This window comes from Talpa occidentalis, unplaced genomic scaffold (assembly GCF_014898055.3).
Source record: "Talpa occidentalis isolate TD23 unplaced genomic scaffold, MPIMG_talOcc4v2.1 talOcc4.7, whole genome shotgun sequence".
Taxonomy (NCBI): Eukaryota; Metazoa; Chordata; class Mammalia; order Eulipotyphla; family Talpidae; genus Talpa; species Talpa occidentalis.
The window spans coordinates 45,347,497-45,361,271 of NW_023605083.1; the positions used below are offsets into that span (position 1 = coordinate 45,347,497).

At 40.3% G+C, this 13,775-nt stretch overlaps 1 protein-coding gene across 4 annotated transcripts in view; it reads right to left on the bottom strand.

The window, feature by feature from the left end:
* Nucleotides 1–3,990: 3,990 nt before the first annotated feature.
* The window catches only part of LOC119232758 (guanine nucleotide-binding protein G(q) subunit alpha), a 418,504-nt gene continuing 408,719 nt past the window's right edge, over nucleotides 3,991–13,775 (bottom strand). For all 4 annotated transcript variants that reach the window (XM_054689835.1, XM_054689834.1, XM_054689836.1 and 1 more), the window contains one exon: nucleotides 3,991–9,891. In XM_054689835.1, the coding sequence (XP_054545810.1) occupies nucleotides 9,701–9,891 (191 nt within the window). In that variant the 3' untranslated portion in view covers nucleotides 3,991–9,700. The remainder of the gene's footprint in view (nucleotides 9,892–13,775) is intronic.

Consider the following 13,775-nt stretch of genomic DNA (forward strand, 5'->3'; position numbering starts at 1 on the left):
TCTTGACCTCACTGCAGTTGGAGTCCACTGAAGGTAAAGTATTGATTAGCCTTTGTAGTGACTTGTTCCTGATGAGTTCCTGTGAGTGCCTCTCCACAGAAAAATTCATTGCCTTATTTTCTTAACTATGATTTCCCCCAAAGCAAATCCTGTAAAAACTGTAGGATTTTGGTGCAAGTTGTTTATTGGAGGGGTCAAGCTGTTTATTGGAGAGGTCATATCAGAAAGCAGAGTGAGAGCAGAGAAGTGAAGCAGTGGAGGGGCCGAGCCAATGAAGGGGTCATAGAGAGGGTTCTGGTGTCAGCAAATGGGACTCAGGCCTGCTAGGTCCCTCTGAGAATGTGTCAAATGAAGGCCTGGTTTGCTCCTGAGGACCAGAGCTGCAGTGTGATACTACCACCTCTTGTCCTTTACTGGTGAAAGTCATGCCTGAGAAGATTTGTTTTTTGGTTTCTGCTCTGTGGGCAGTGAATGCTGGCAGGGTACAGGCAGCTTCTGACCTGAAAGAGGACTGTCCATAGTGACCCCTGTGTGGACTGGGACATGAAAGGTGACCATCCTCAGCTGTTCTGAGAACAGTGATTCAAAACAGAGATCCAAACCCATATGATGTGAGTCTGTGGTTCTGTGTAGACATGTCTGGCATTGCTCTAGGGCCCTGGGAATCCATCATGCTTAGTGGAAAGGAAGCAGTCTGCATGAGAAATACTTAACTCAGGGGCCTCCCCTGGGGGCGCAGTGGGTAGAGCGCCGTGCTGTGAAGCTGTCTGCAGTCTCTGCAGCGCAGGTTCAATTCCTGGCCAGCCAGGGAGATTTCCACTTGGTGTGGCAGACCTCTCCTGTCTCGCCTGCTGCTCCCCTCAGCAGTGTCTTCAGTCCGTCTGCCTGTTCTGCTCCCCGCTCTGTCGCTGGTGAATCCTCTCACCCTCCCTCCCACACCTCTGATTTGTACCGCAGTTCTTGTATAAATAAATAAATCTTAAAAAAAAAAAAAGGAATACTTAACTCAGGAGTGGGACCGATAACATGAGAGTGTCTGTGCAGCTGAACATGCAGATCTAGCCTCTGACTTCAGTAAGATTTCCAGCTTTGGGCCTCCCCTGGTGGTGCAGGTGGTTGAGTGCCACACTGTGAAGCTATCCGCAGCCTCTGCAGCGCTGGTTCCAGCCCGGCGGGCTGGAGAGGGTCCCACATGCTGGGGCAGACCTCTCCTGTCTCGCCCGCTGTTCCCTGCTCTGTCTCTGGTGAATCCTCTCACCCTCCTGCGCATCTAGACTGTACCCCGGTTCTTGTACAAATAAGTAAATAAATAAATCTTAAAAAAAAAAAGAAGATTTCCAGTTTTCACGCCTCGGAGACACTCTCTCCCTGTCTTTCCTAGAAATACAGTCCCTAATTGCTCAGAGACATTGAAGCACCAGACTGGGTTCATCTGTCTTCAAAAATAAAACAACTTATAAATTTGCCATAATTAGGTGTTCTTTTATAGACAGGACAGAGCTCTTTAAAAATGACACCTGAAGAGATTGGTGAGAAAAAATTTAGAAATACAAAATGTCAGCTGTGGCTGTATGATCTTTCTCTGTCTTGTTCATGTCAGTGTGAATTTCTGTAAGTAAAAATGCTTCTAATCAAGGTATAAGCAAGCCTGTGTATACCATGAATATTTGCAAATGTATATTATGTACACAACTTCAATTCATGTATAGCCACACATGCACAGAGATTCTAAATATTGAAAAATATTTAGAATTCATTTTATCAACCAACAGATATGGATATTTGTACAGGTTTTTTTCCTCCATTCAGCCAAGATTGAGCTGCTTGGGGATCGAGACGTGACACACACTCTCACAAAGTGTTAGTGTATCTAATGTCCAAGTCAGTTTTGAGTTCTTTTCCCCAGTTTCCTGGCTATCCATTCTCACCATACCTTTTATGAGTTTAGACATTCCATGTGTGTGGCCAAGTGGCCATGTCTCTAAGTCCATCTCACAGGGAGCAGGAAGAAGCAAGGGAGGCGTTTTCTCAGGTTTACAGAAAAGCATTGACTTGAGGAATGGAGGGTGGCACAGGAGCCACTTGAAAGTCCAATGTTAGTGCCTCAACTCAGTGACAGCACATCATAGCTTAAAAATGGGTCTGGTGGAATCAGCACACACTCCCCCCGCATCAGTACCACATCCCTGTACCATCCCCCTCTCATTATTAACCACTCACGGGACAACACTGGGGCGGGTCCACAAAATGAAAGGGACGTCCCTTTTGCTAATGCTACTCTGATCCCTGGAATATTATCCCTGATACCATAACCCTTGACACAGCCCTGTGCATCAGGGGCACCCAGACTAGTGCCCTGGATAGACAGTGTGTGGCAGGCAGGTTGGGATGCCTCACAGGCAGGGTGTCCTGGGTGAGCAGCACCAAGAGCGGATGTGAGCAGTCTCTGCAGCTCTGTACCCTTCCTGACACCCCACTGCCCAGTGGAATTCTCATTTGCCGGTTTCTAGGGCTTGACAAGCTTCATTTGCTAGACTGTCTTTTATTGGCCTCTCATTCCTAGAGATACTTTGAAGATTTACCTTACAAGTACACTGGGCAAACTGGGAAGAGAAAAAGTCTCAGGGGTTCTTAAAGCAGTCCATCTCTGGGGAACAGGCCATAATATTGTTTTTTAAAAACAAAAACAAAAAACCAAAACATCTCCTCCAAAATGTGGTGAATTACCCCCATGGTTTAAGGAATAGAAAAATACTCTAACTTTTGCATTCTTGAAAATGGGAAGTCAACACAGATGAGATTTCAAGTCTTTAGGCATGAAAATTCAAAGGAAAACACTTTTCAGAACTTCTGTGCATCTTAGATTTTAAGAAACCAATATTTTATAATTGAGGCCTTGTTTACCAGGGACCTCTGAGATTCCCCTCAAATACACTTAGTTTCTTGTAACAGCTGGATTTTAATTAGCCATGGCAATGAGACAGAACCAAATGGTAATGCCTAATGAAAACAAAACCAGAACCCCATCCTTAAGCACTGCCTTTACTCTCCAACCCTGATCAAAATGTTCAATAACTGCTTCAAATCGCAAATAACTGATGGGCACGGTAATGTCTCAAATTTGGACAAGACTAAAGCAAGACAGTTGCTTTGTATGTTACCAAATGAGCTATTGTTTTTCACTGACATCAAGTTTCAACCCCTTCTGTTATAATTTAATTGGTTTCTTAAGAGGCAGCACTGCACCATCACAACTGAGGGTAAAATGGCAGAGGAAGGGAAGTTGTAGAGGGAGGATGAGCAGCCCTCAGACCTACCAGAGTCTCAGAGACACATGTCACTTACTGACAGCGGAATGTTCTGCGAAATGTTGGTCAGAGATTTTGTTGTTGTGTGAACATCAGAGTGTACTTACACACCTTCCCGGTATAGTCTACCACCCACACCAGCTACACAGAGAGCATGTGAGGTCATATATGTGGTCTGTCGGTGGTGACTGAAACAGTGTTCTGTGGCACGTGACTGCTCTTTTGTTTCCAGAGAGATAGCAGAGAAAAAAAATCTAACTAGGCATACTTGCTCTAAAAGTCAGAAGGTCAAGTTCAAATGTTTGGCTCCAATGTTTGGTTCAATCACTCCATTGCTCCGGTGGCTGAGGGTCTTCAAGATGATGCAGAAGGACCAAGGCCCCAGAGTGCCCCAGCCCGTTAGAAGGCACAGAATGGGGAGTACTGGGGTGAGCTTAGCACCCCAGCAACTCAGCAGAGAGGTGTGGGAACTGATCAGTCACTCGAGGCCTATACTAAATGACAGTCCACAGACACTCCGGCCTTAAGTAGGAAGGTTCAGAGAGAGGGGACCCGAGGGGACTGGACAGAACAGTATTCTGAACAAAACCAATTCCATAAGCAAGGGTTTGGCTGCCACTTGTAAGACCAGTAGCAGGATCAGGGTCTGCTTTTATATATATGTATAAACATATATATGTTTAAATTTATATAAATACCAGTTTTCTGAAGAATACTTGCCACCATCAACCCCACCTTTCAAAATTGCTAGAGAAAAATCCAGTTTTAGCTGCTCTCAAGTCTACATGTTTTTAAGAACCACAGACATGAAGGACACCTAAGCCACGCTCTCCCCCTTGAGTGAAGCCACTGACAACCAGGGTTGGTGCAGGAAAACGTTAAGCCAAACATCGCCTCCTTAGGCCAGTGTTTTGTTCAAATGAGACTGGCCACGACGGAAGAGAAGCGGCTCTGTGTAAGTCTTTATTGAGCAGCTCTTTTTTTTTTTTCCTTTTTTTTTTTTTTTTTACAGGTAATTGCCACATAATTTAGGACAAGACTTTTTAAAAGCAAATTTGATAAATATTGTCAGGATGACTATTTTTACTAGAGGAAACTGAGATTTCTGATTATGTACAGAAGGGAAAAGATTTGTTTAGAACTACTGAACTTGACACTTTGGAAAACATATGTTAGTTATTGTAATATTTTTTATAATAATCACTTTGAGAGGGACTTAGAGACTTCAAGAGAAGCAAAACTCAAGAATGAAGAATACTGTAGTACAAAATTATGGCCAAAAATACTGTATTTTTAACCAGCAAGATCATTGGGGCAATATTATACAACAGAGGTGTTTTTTGCAAAACTAGTTCCCACCCCCAAACAATAGACAATACATGCATTTGAATGACATTTTAAGAACAGTAAATATGATTCTTTTAAATACTGCAAGTTAAAAATGTTTTCTGACAAAACTTCCTAAATACATAGTTCTAGTAAGGGTTTCCAACATGGTGACAGGTGAGGAATCCAGCAAGTTGCATTTAGAAGTTCTTTGAGGAAAAGAAATCCACTAAAATCATGTATTTCAGTCAAAATAACCTGAACAAAGTTACATAGTAATTTTCTGTTTTTCCTAAACTAAAAAATATTTTGCTGAATATCGGTTTTTTTTTTTTTGGTCTACCAAGGCTTAGATGAAATCTGAATTCCTTTTTTCATGAAAGATCCAATTTTACCCAATAGGTGTTTTTGTTAACATGTAAATGCCATTTACTATTGGGCTGGAATCAATATGGGGAAATGGAGGATACATGATAGAGGAGGTAAGGAAATTAATATTTGAGCACCTACTATGTGCTAGGTGTATATGCAGACTTTGAACAGATGGTCCTAGAGGCAAGAGTGTTACTGAAAAGGGCACTGGTAGTTGGGAAGACAGCAGGAAGTGGTCTGTTACTCCGTGTGGAAAAACAAGTTTAGACTCTACTAAGTTGCCACTAAACAGCAGGTGTCTGGCTCCAAAATCTCTAGTGAATCATATACAGCTAAGTCATTTCTTCTCATAATTGGATGGAACCAAAATTAAATCCCAAAGACATAGTTACCAAGACAGATTAACGCTACATATGCTGGAAATATGATAAACATACAATATTATTGGTTTTATTTTTTGTGTATATTTCTAGCCAAAGAAACATCTTTGGAAGAAAATAATATATACCAAGCACACCTTATTTGTGTCAATTGAGATGTTGTCAATTACCAATCAAGTGGTTTTAAACCCTTATTTAATTTTAATAAGAGCAGCAATATACATTACAATATTTGGGTACACTTTATTTTTATATGGGTTAACATTCTGCTATATTTATTTTTGAGAAACTGAAAACAAAGGGAAAGTTGAGGGTAATGTGAGGGTTATTTCCACCCAAGATCTGAGTCTTGCAGTATCTCATTATGCAGCCCTTTCTTCCCATTATATTTTTTTGCAAATAAGTCATTTTGACCCAAATCCAGCATAAATTAGCTTTTCACCAATTCCTAACTTGACACTAAAATTTACAATCATGTGGCAGAGTACGTATCTCAAAACGAGTTCGTACACCTTGATAATCAAGATAGCATGAAGTACAAAAAGTAAACTGCCCTTTAGCTGAATTACCTTTTTTTAAAAAAAAATTAGGCCTGCTAGTTATTCTACAAAAACACAAGTTTCAAATGTTCTTCAAATACCTTTGATAGCTTCATCTAGTAAATAATATACGTAGGATCCTAAGATTTCACATCTCCCACCCCCTGAAATCTACTCTTCACATTCAACAGAGCTCTTTACATGGATATGTTACAAAAAAAAATCCAAAACTTTGAAGGGATTTATTTATTTCTGAATGGGTGTGTTGTTTCCCTTTGTTTCAGATATGAGGCACAAACTTTTGAATTTAAGCTCTGTAAGGCATAGTACAAACCTCCAATTTATCAGGAAGGAATTCTCTGTGGGTTGGAACTGCCTTGTCATACTAAGAAAGGAAAAAAATAATCTGTAAACTGGTACACTGCAAGGTGTTAAGTGAGTCATGAAATGGCCACTTGCCTTGGTATGCTGAAGAAAGGATTTTGTTTTTGAATAAGACATGCCCAAGTCACCGTAAAACTTGCCACAGGCCTCCGTTACCTAGAGCATCAACAAGAGGAGTCCAGTGACACACGCTTAGAATGCTTGCAATCACAATATAATATAAAGCATGAGTAAACTTTGTTTTTATACAAAACTGAAAAGAATCCCTTCCCGCCCCAGCCCCCTCAATAAAACCCCAAAGAAACAAAAGAAATCCTTTAGCTTCATTTGACTAGTGTGGATACAATTAGGCTTCTATGCATCACTGCAGCTAGGGTGATCAATTTTTTCCTTTCTCAAGAGAAGGGATCTTGTCATGCACCCTAAGATGAACAGTGAAACCACAAACCTCAATTCTGCATAGCAATTCCTTCCCAATTTCATAAAGACAAATATATCAATCTTTCCCTATTTTGCTCAGCTTCTTTCAGATTTGAGATCAGGTTTAATCAACTACATCTACTATAGGTTTATTAAATAGAATATCTTGAGTCCCTAAAACTGTAACACTTAGGATCTTGTGATGAGGTTTTTTCCTATACACGCCATAGGCTTTCACATGTTGTTCACTTTTTTTTTCCCCCGCTGCACCAAATTTAAGATTGCCCTGTCAGGCAAGCAGTGGTCTCTAGCTGTGAAAACATTTCCTTAGTGGATCACAATAGCTTCTAAAACTGCCTTTCTAATAAAGGCCATCAGAGAGGTAATACTAAACTGTGCATTTGCCAAATAAGAATATGAATTGTATAAAAGCTCATATTCCAATCCTAGGTCAAATGGCAAAAGTTCTACAAAGTTGGTTTCCATGTTTGTATAAAAGCTCCGACTGATTTTATGTATTTTGCTATGAAATTGCCTTTGGATCTTATAATCAGTATACCTCTACTCAGGAATGTGCAAATGATTTTATACAGCACGATGCTAGTACCGCTCTGTATGATAGTAAGATTTTTTTTCTTTTCTAAATGGAAAAAAAGATATCCCTAGTCAGAAATAAACTGACAAATTTACATTCTCCTCTCTTAAAAAAGTAAATAAAATAACATTATTCAAAATGTGAATTAGCTATAAGACATACAATTACATAGATACATATCAATACAGCACATTCAATCTGCCAAAACATTAATGATTATAAAGCCAGTATGGATGCTGCAATATCAAGATGTATGTACAATGATTAGAGCATTCATAATTGCACTATACCTACAGATAGTCTGTTTCTTAATTAAATTATAGGTGCTTTCTGAGCAAAGGGGGAAAAAAAAGTAACTAACCTGTGTTGTCTGAGGCTGGGAGAGTAAAGAATGAGAGCATTCCATTACCATTTAGTAACTCTGGATCTCAGCTAGTAAGTCATTAATTTTCTCTTTCCTCTTTGTTGTTCCAAAAGAGTGATTTACATGGAAGTTCAGACCTTTGCCAAATAGTATTGTAGTTAAAATGAGACCAGTGTTATGGCCTAATTCTAACTTCCCAGCAGGTTTAAAACACTCATGATTTATTCTCTTAAATCATATTTCAAGTCAAGTTGCTTGACAGAAGTTCATCAATACATGTGCTATATTTTTTGCATTTGTTGAAAAACTGCACATAACGAATTTCAAACATCTCTTCTAGTAGGTTTAGTTACATAAATTCATGTTCTCCAGAACACTGAGGTTACTTTGCATTCACAAGTCTTTCTTAAGGTCAACTTAACCAGTGACCAGTTTAAGAAGATCCCAAATGTGGCAAACTAGCAGTAACTTCAGATTAAAAAATTAAAGATGTCAATTAATACTATCAACCAATGGTCTTGGCAGACTTATTCGACCTTTAAGAACTTAAGAGTAAAACTGACTTCAAATTAAGAGTGACATGCAGATTTCATGTTGTATCACATGGGACACATTTTCACACTGATTTGGACACTAGACATGGAACATGGACACTGAACAATGTGATCTTAAGGGCAAAAAAAATGAATGGACCACAAGAATCAAATTTACAGTTGACAACTGTTTGGCAACTGGCGTTTTCAGGTTCATTCTCAGCCATTTAGTTTAGGCTTTAGTTTTACTCTCTTATTTTAAGATACCAGCTTTCATTGTTTAAATGTTTATTCATTTTGATTTATAAAAAGCCAACTTTGGCAACACATAGAATTTAAGTTAAAACTGTGGCCCAAACACTAAGAAAAATAGGGAGGAAAAGTCTTAACAAAGGGAAAAAAGCACAACTTATGAAAAGTTTCTGGGTAGCAGCCACTGGGGTAATGTAGTGTCTGTTGGCATATTTTTTTGGCATCTGAAATTTAAAGAAAAGGTTATAAAAAAGGAAGCGAAGAAGGGCAATGGCATGTAGCATTTCAAAAGAAAGAACTCCTGTTTATCTTTGCCCTTGTTTTACTTTCCTCTGAGCAACCAAGGTATGGCTGAAGGGTAGAAATTCAAAAAAGGGCCGCCCTGGTGGCGCAAGGGGTTAACCCCTGCACTGTGAAGCTATCTGCAGCCTCTGCAGCATGAGTTCAATCCCGGCCGGCCAGGGGGCTACCCACATGGCACGGCAGACCTCTCCTGTCTTGCCCGCTGCTCCCCTCAGCAGTGTATTTCGGTACATCTCCCTGTTCTGTTCCCTGCTCTGTCTCTCATGAATCCTCTCACCCTCCCCAAACCTCTGGCCTGTACCCCAGTCCTTGTATGCACAAATAAATAAATCTTAAAAAAAAAAATCCAAAAAAAAGGGGACGCTTAATGGTTAGATGGGAATCCACTGTCCCAGCCCAAAGTGAGGCAAAACAATCTATTCATATTTAAAAAATCTTTGTGTGCACCCAGAATAAAGCATTTCAAATCACAGTTAATGCTTCTCCTTGAATCAAAAACACAGACTGTTAAATTAAACTGATGTTGATGGCTTAAATCGAATGACATTGTCCTAACGGTATCATTCGAAAGAGAGAGCTGACATGAATGGAACTAGGTTGGGCCACTGTAACCTGGGAGAAATCAGGAGGTATGGTGTAGGGAAGAGAAAAATTTAAAATACATTAAATCTCAATGTTTTTGCCTAAAAAGAAGAAAAAGAGAGAGAGGAAATGTGCTGGGACTGTACTTCAGCATCCTGTTTTCCTCTAAATAGTTTAAATAAAATCATAGTATTTACTACAAACTCTGTGGACACATTCACACAGAGTCCAAGACAGCAATAAATTAGTACTATGCAAATTGTTATCCACAGAAATATAGTTCCTCTTCTTTAGCTTCCATAGCCCACCAGGGAAGGGAACGGTGGTGTTGAAGAGGCACAATTAGACCAGATTGTACTCCTTCAGGTTCAACTGGAGGATGGTGTCCTTGACGGCTGCAAAGACAAAGCGGATATTCTCGGTGTCTGTGGCGCATGTGAAGTGGGAGTAGATAATTTTGTCGCTGTCTGGGTTCAGGTCCACGAACATCTTCAGGATGAATTCTCGAGCTGCCTGAGCGTCTCTCTGGGGTCCTGTTGATCAAGGAAGGAGAGGGACAGTTTGTCAGCTGACAGGCTGGTGGTTTTGCTCAAGGTTTATGGGGTCATTGCTCATGAAAATGGCATCTGTAGAGATTCAATCTGTTAAAATAATTTTCTCCAACACTATTGAGTGTAACTGCTTCTCTGTCACTTTATCCAACCATCCGTCTGTGCATCCATCCATCCATCCATCCATCCATCCATCCATCCATCCATCCATCCATCCATCCACCCACCTACCCACAAAATGTGGTTAGATGAAAACAGGCAGATGGCTTTGATAGCCAGGCTAAGTTTACCCAATTCCTTGGTGGACTGGGGGCTACTGCAGGCTCTTCCATTGGGACGTGACAGCTTAAGTTCTGGTGAAGTGAGTTAACTGGGCTGGTTTCACTTATGCAGTATGTGTGCATGCAGATACCTGCAGTTCTCTCATAAATTTGTCTCCTACCAAGTATTAAGCATCTGATTCATGGCTCTATGTATCTACATTTCCAACATGCTTTAGTTAGTTCTATATGAAGAAAAGAGGAGACTTGGCTCTAAGCCCCTTTTTCTCTACCTCCTCCTGTCTGGTAAGAGCCTCTCAGCATTGATAGCTTAGTTCTTTTGTGACCTAGTGTTTGGGATGAAGAAATCTTCTGAGGAAGTGGAAGGCCTGACCACCATTTCTAGCAAATCACATCATGAGTTTCAATCAACCTGAGTACTTTGCATCCCAACCTTATTGCAGATTGGGGACTACTCAATGAGTTTATATCAAACAATGGCAGCAATTGGGAGAAAAGAGCCATGAAAATATTCTCATTTGTACAACTAAGAAAAGTATTGAGTTTTTGACTTGAATGCCCAGAATTGAAACGTTTTTCAGTGTTTAAGACTAAGGCTAGTATGTTGGCAAGGATGTGGAGAAAAAGGAACTCTCCTGCACTGCTGGTGGGAGTGCAAACTGGTCAAACCACTATGGAAAGCTGTGTGGAGACTCCTCAACCTACTAAAGATAGAGCTTCCATATGATCCAGCAATTCCACTCCTAGGTATTTACCCAAAGGACACAGAAACATTAATTCAAAAGAGCACCTGCACCCCCATGTTTATAGTAGCACTGTTTACAATAGATAAGCTTTGGAAACAACCCAAATGCCCAAAAATAGATGACTGGATCAAGAAGATATGGTATATATACATACTGGAATATTACTCAGCAATCAAAAAAGATAAACTCATGCCATTTGCAGCAACATGGATGGAGCTGGAAGGGATCATGCTCAGCGAAATAAGCCAGAAAGAAAAAGAAAAATACCGGATGGTCTCACTCATAGCAGGAATCTAGAAAACCTAAATAAGGGGTCAGGAAAAAGAATAACTATAAGAAAGAAAAAATCAAAATCAACAAACAACTATGAACCAGAGACACTCTATGGGGGTGGGGGGCAGGGATTGGGATCAAAATAAGGGGGGGGTACAATTAAATGGGGAATTTAAAAATAAAAAAAGACTAAGGCTAGTATCATATTAAATAATCAATATTCACAGTTTAAAAATACTATGGTTAAATAATTATATACATGTCCTGTCTTTCTCAATATACTATGATTAATCCCACAGCAGCAATAAAAATTATTTAAAACTTAGAGCTGGATAAGCCTCATGTTCATAAAAGAACACTATCTTTCTGGCTTGTGAATAAACTTTCATATGTTTTGTACTCACTCTACCAGGGAAAGAAAGGTGTATATATATATATATATATGTGTGTGTATATATATATATGTGTATATAGAGCCCTAAAGAATGTTAGGAATAGACTCAGGTTCTTTTGAGTTGTTTACATAGCTTAGATATTGTAAATAGTGTTGCTATAAACACAGGGGTGCAGGTGCCCTTTTGAATTAATGTTTCTGTGTCCTTTGGGTAAATAACTAGGAGTGGAACTGCTGGATCATATGGAAGCTCCATTATATGCTTTTAAGCACAAATTATGTTATTTGAATAAACATAGATGTATTACAAAGTAATCATTATAGCCATCATAGCAGGGACAGAATTTCAGTGTCTATGAACAATTCTATAATTCAAGTCCATGTGGAAATGGTAATTTCCCCTCCTGAAGAGAAACAGAAATGGCATTTATGGTGATTAAGACCTTGTAAGTGCAGAGATGTAAAAGTGTGAAATTTATAATATTATAAACATGTTTATTATGAAAACATTGCAGGTTGGGTAGTTTTTTCAGTCTTAGCTCATCTTGCTAGGCTTTGAGTCTCAAGAAATGACAGCTGCGTTTGCTTTGTGAATAACAATCAGTGTCTTTTCTTCTGTGACCAGTTTTCCATGTACACTGAGTGTATTCTGGGGTATTAGCGGGAAAAACGCCTTCAGGTTTTAGGACATTCACAATGGACACATTAAAAGGAAAATGCTCACATGTTGGAAATCTAGGGAAAGGAGATAGGAAATACATAAAGTTATTAGGAAGATATTAAACAGGGAAACAAAAAACAGACCCCAAACACCCCATCAGACAGGGCCTCCCTGGTGGCGCAGGTGGTTGAGCGCCACGCTGTGAAGCTGTCCGCAGCCTCTGCAGTGCCGGTTTGATCCCAGCCGGCCAGCGAGAATCCCATGTCGAAGCAGACCTCTTCTGTCTTGCCCACTGCTCCCCATAGCAGTGTATTTCATCAGTCTGCCTGTTCTGTTCCCTGTTCTGTCTCTGGTGAATCCTCTCACCCTCTCACGCATCTGGCCTGTACCCTGGTTCTTGTATAAATAAAATAAATCTTTAAAAACAAACAAACAAACAAAAAACCAAAACACCCATCAGACAGAAAAGTCTTTCACTGCAGGAAAATCAACCCCTGTGTGGTGTGGCTGTGTGTGTTGCTCCGAGGGGCCAGATGGTAGTGTATCTCCCCTCTGTTGTCCCACATGTCAGCACTTCATGAAAATGTGCTAGCCAACAGGTCGGTGGTGATGGTGGGGAGGTGGGTGGAGGGCTGGGGAGCTGGAGGGGAGATAAATTAGTTCCACCTGCTGATTCTCACCATATTCTGAGAAAACTAGTTGTTTCTCCTTCCAGATGTGAGGCAAGCAGATGTGCTTTAGGTGTTAGGCAGATGTTTTGTGCCTGCCCACCTCGTTCAGGTAGATGTCATGTTTAAGAACTAGTCTGTTGGTGTGCCAAGTTAATGATGCACTGAGGACACAGTCTCTGGCATTTATGACTTGGTGGCAGGCCACAAGCCTATTAAAAGGAGTAAAAGTAGATATATTTATTTTTTTATTTTTATTTTTTAAAAGAGTCATAGTACTCTTTTTTTTTTCTTTAAAGATTTATTTATACAAGCGCTGGGTACAGTCAGAGGCGTGGGAGGGTGAGAGAATTCACCAGAGCCAGAGCAGAGAGTACAACAGACAGAGTGATGAAGTACATTGCTGAGGGGAGCAGCGGGCGGCAGGAGAGGTCACGCACCATGTGGGACCCTCACCCAGTGGCTGGGGATCGAACCGGTGCTGCAGAGACTGTGGGAAGCTTCGCAACCCAGAGCTCAACCACTACGCCACGGGGGAGGCCCTAGATATATTTACTTTTAAAGACCAGCAAAAGGAAATGTACATGGAAGGAGGATGGCACCATCTCTAATACCTGATAACATCCCCAAACTATTATCTCTCTCCTCTGTCAGAACTGTATCTCATGCAGATAAAAAGGAGTAAAATTCTACCCCTGAGGGCTTGAATTCATAAGGAAAGCTATAAAGCCAGATTTGAAGTAACTACCTTCCTGAGGGGATATTAGAAAGTACAAAAACACTGTTTAACAGATATCTATCCCAGATAGCAAATGCTGACAGAGTAATTTAAACAGTAGTCTG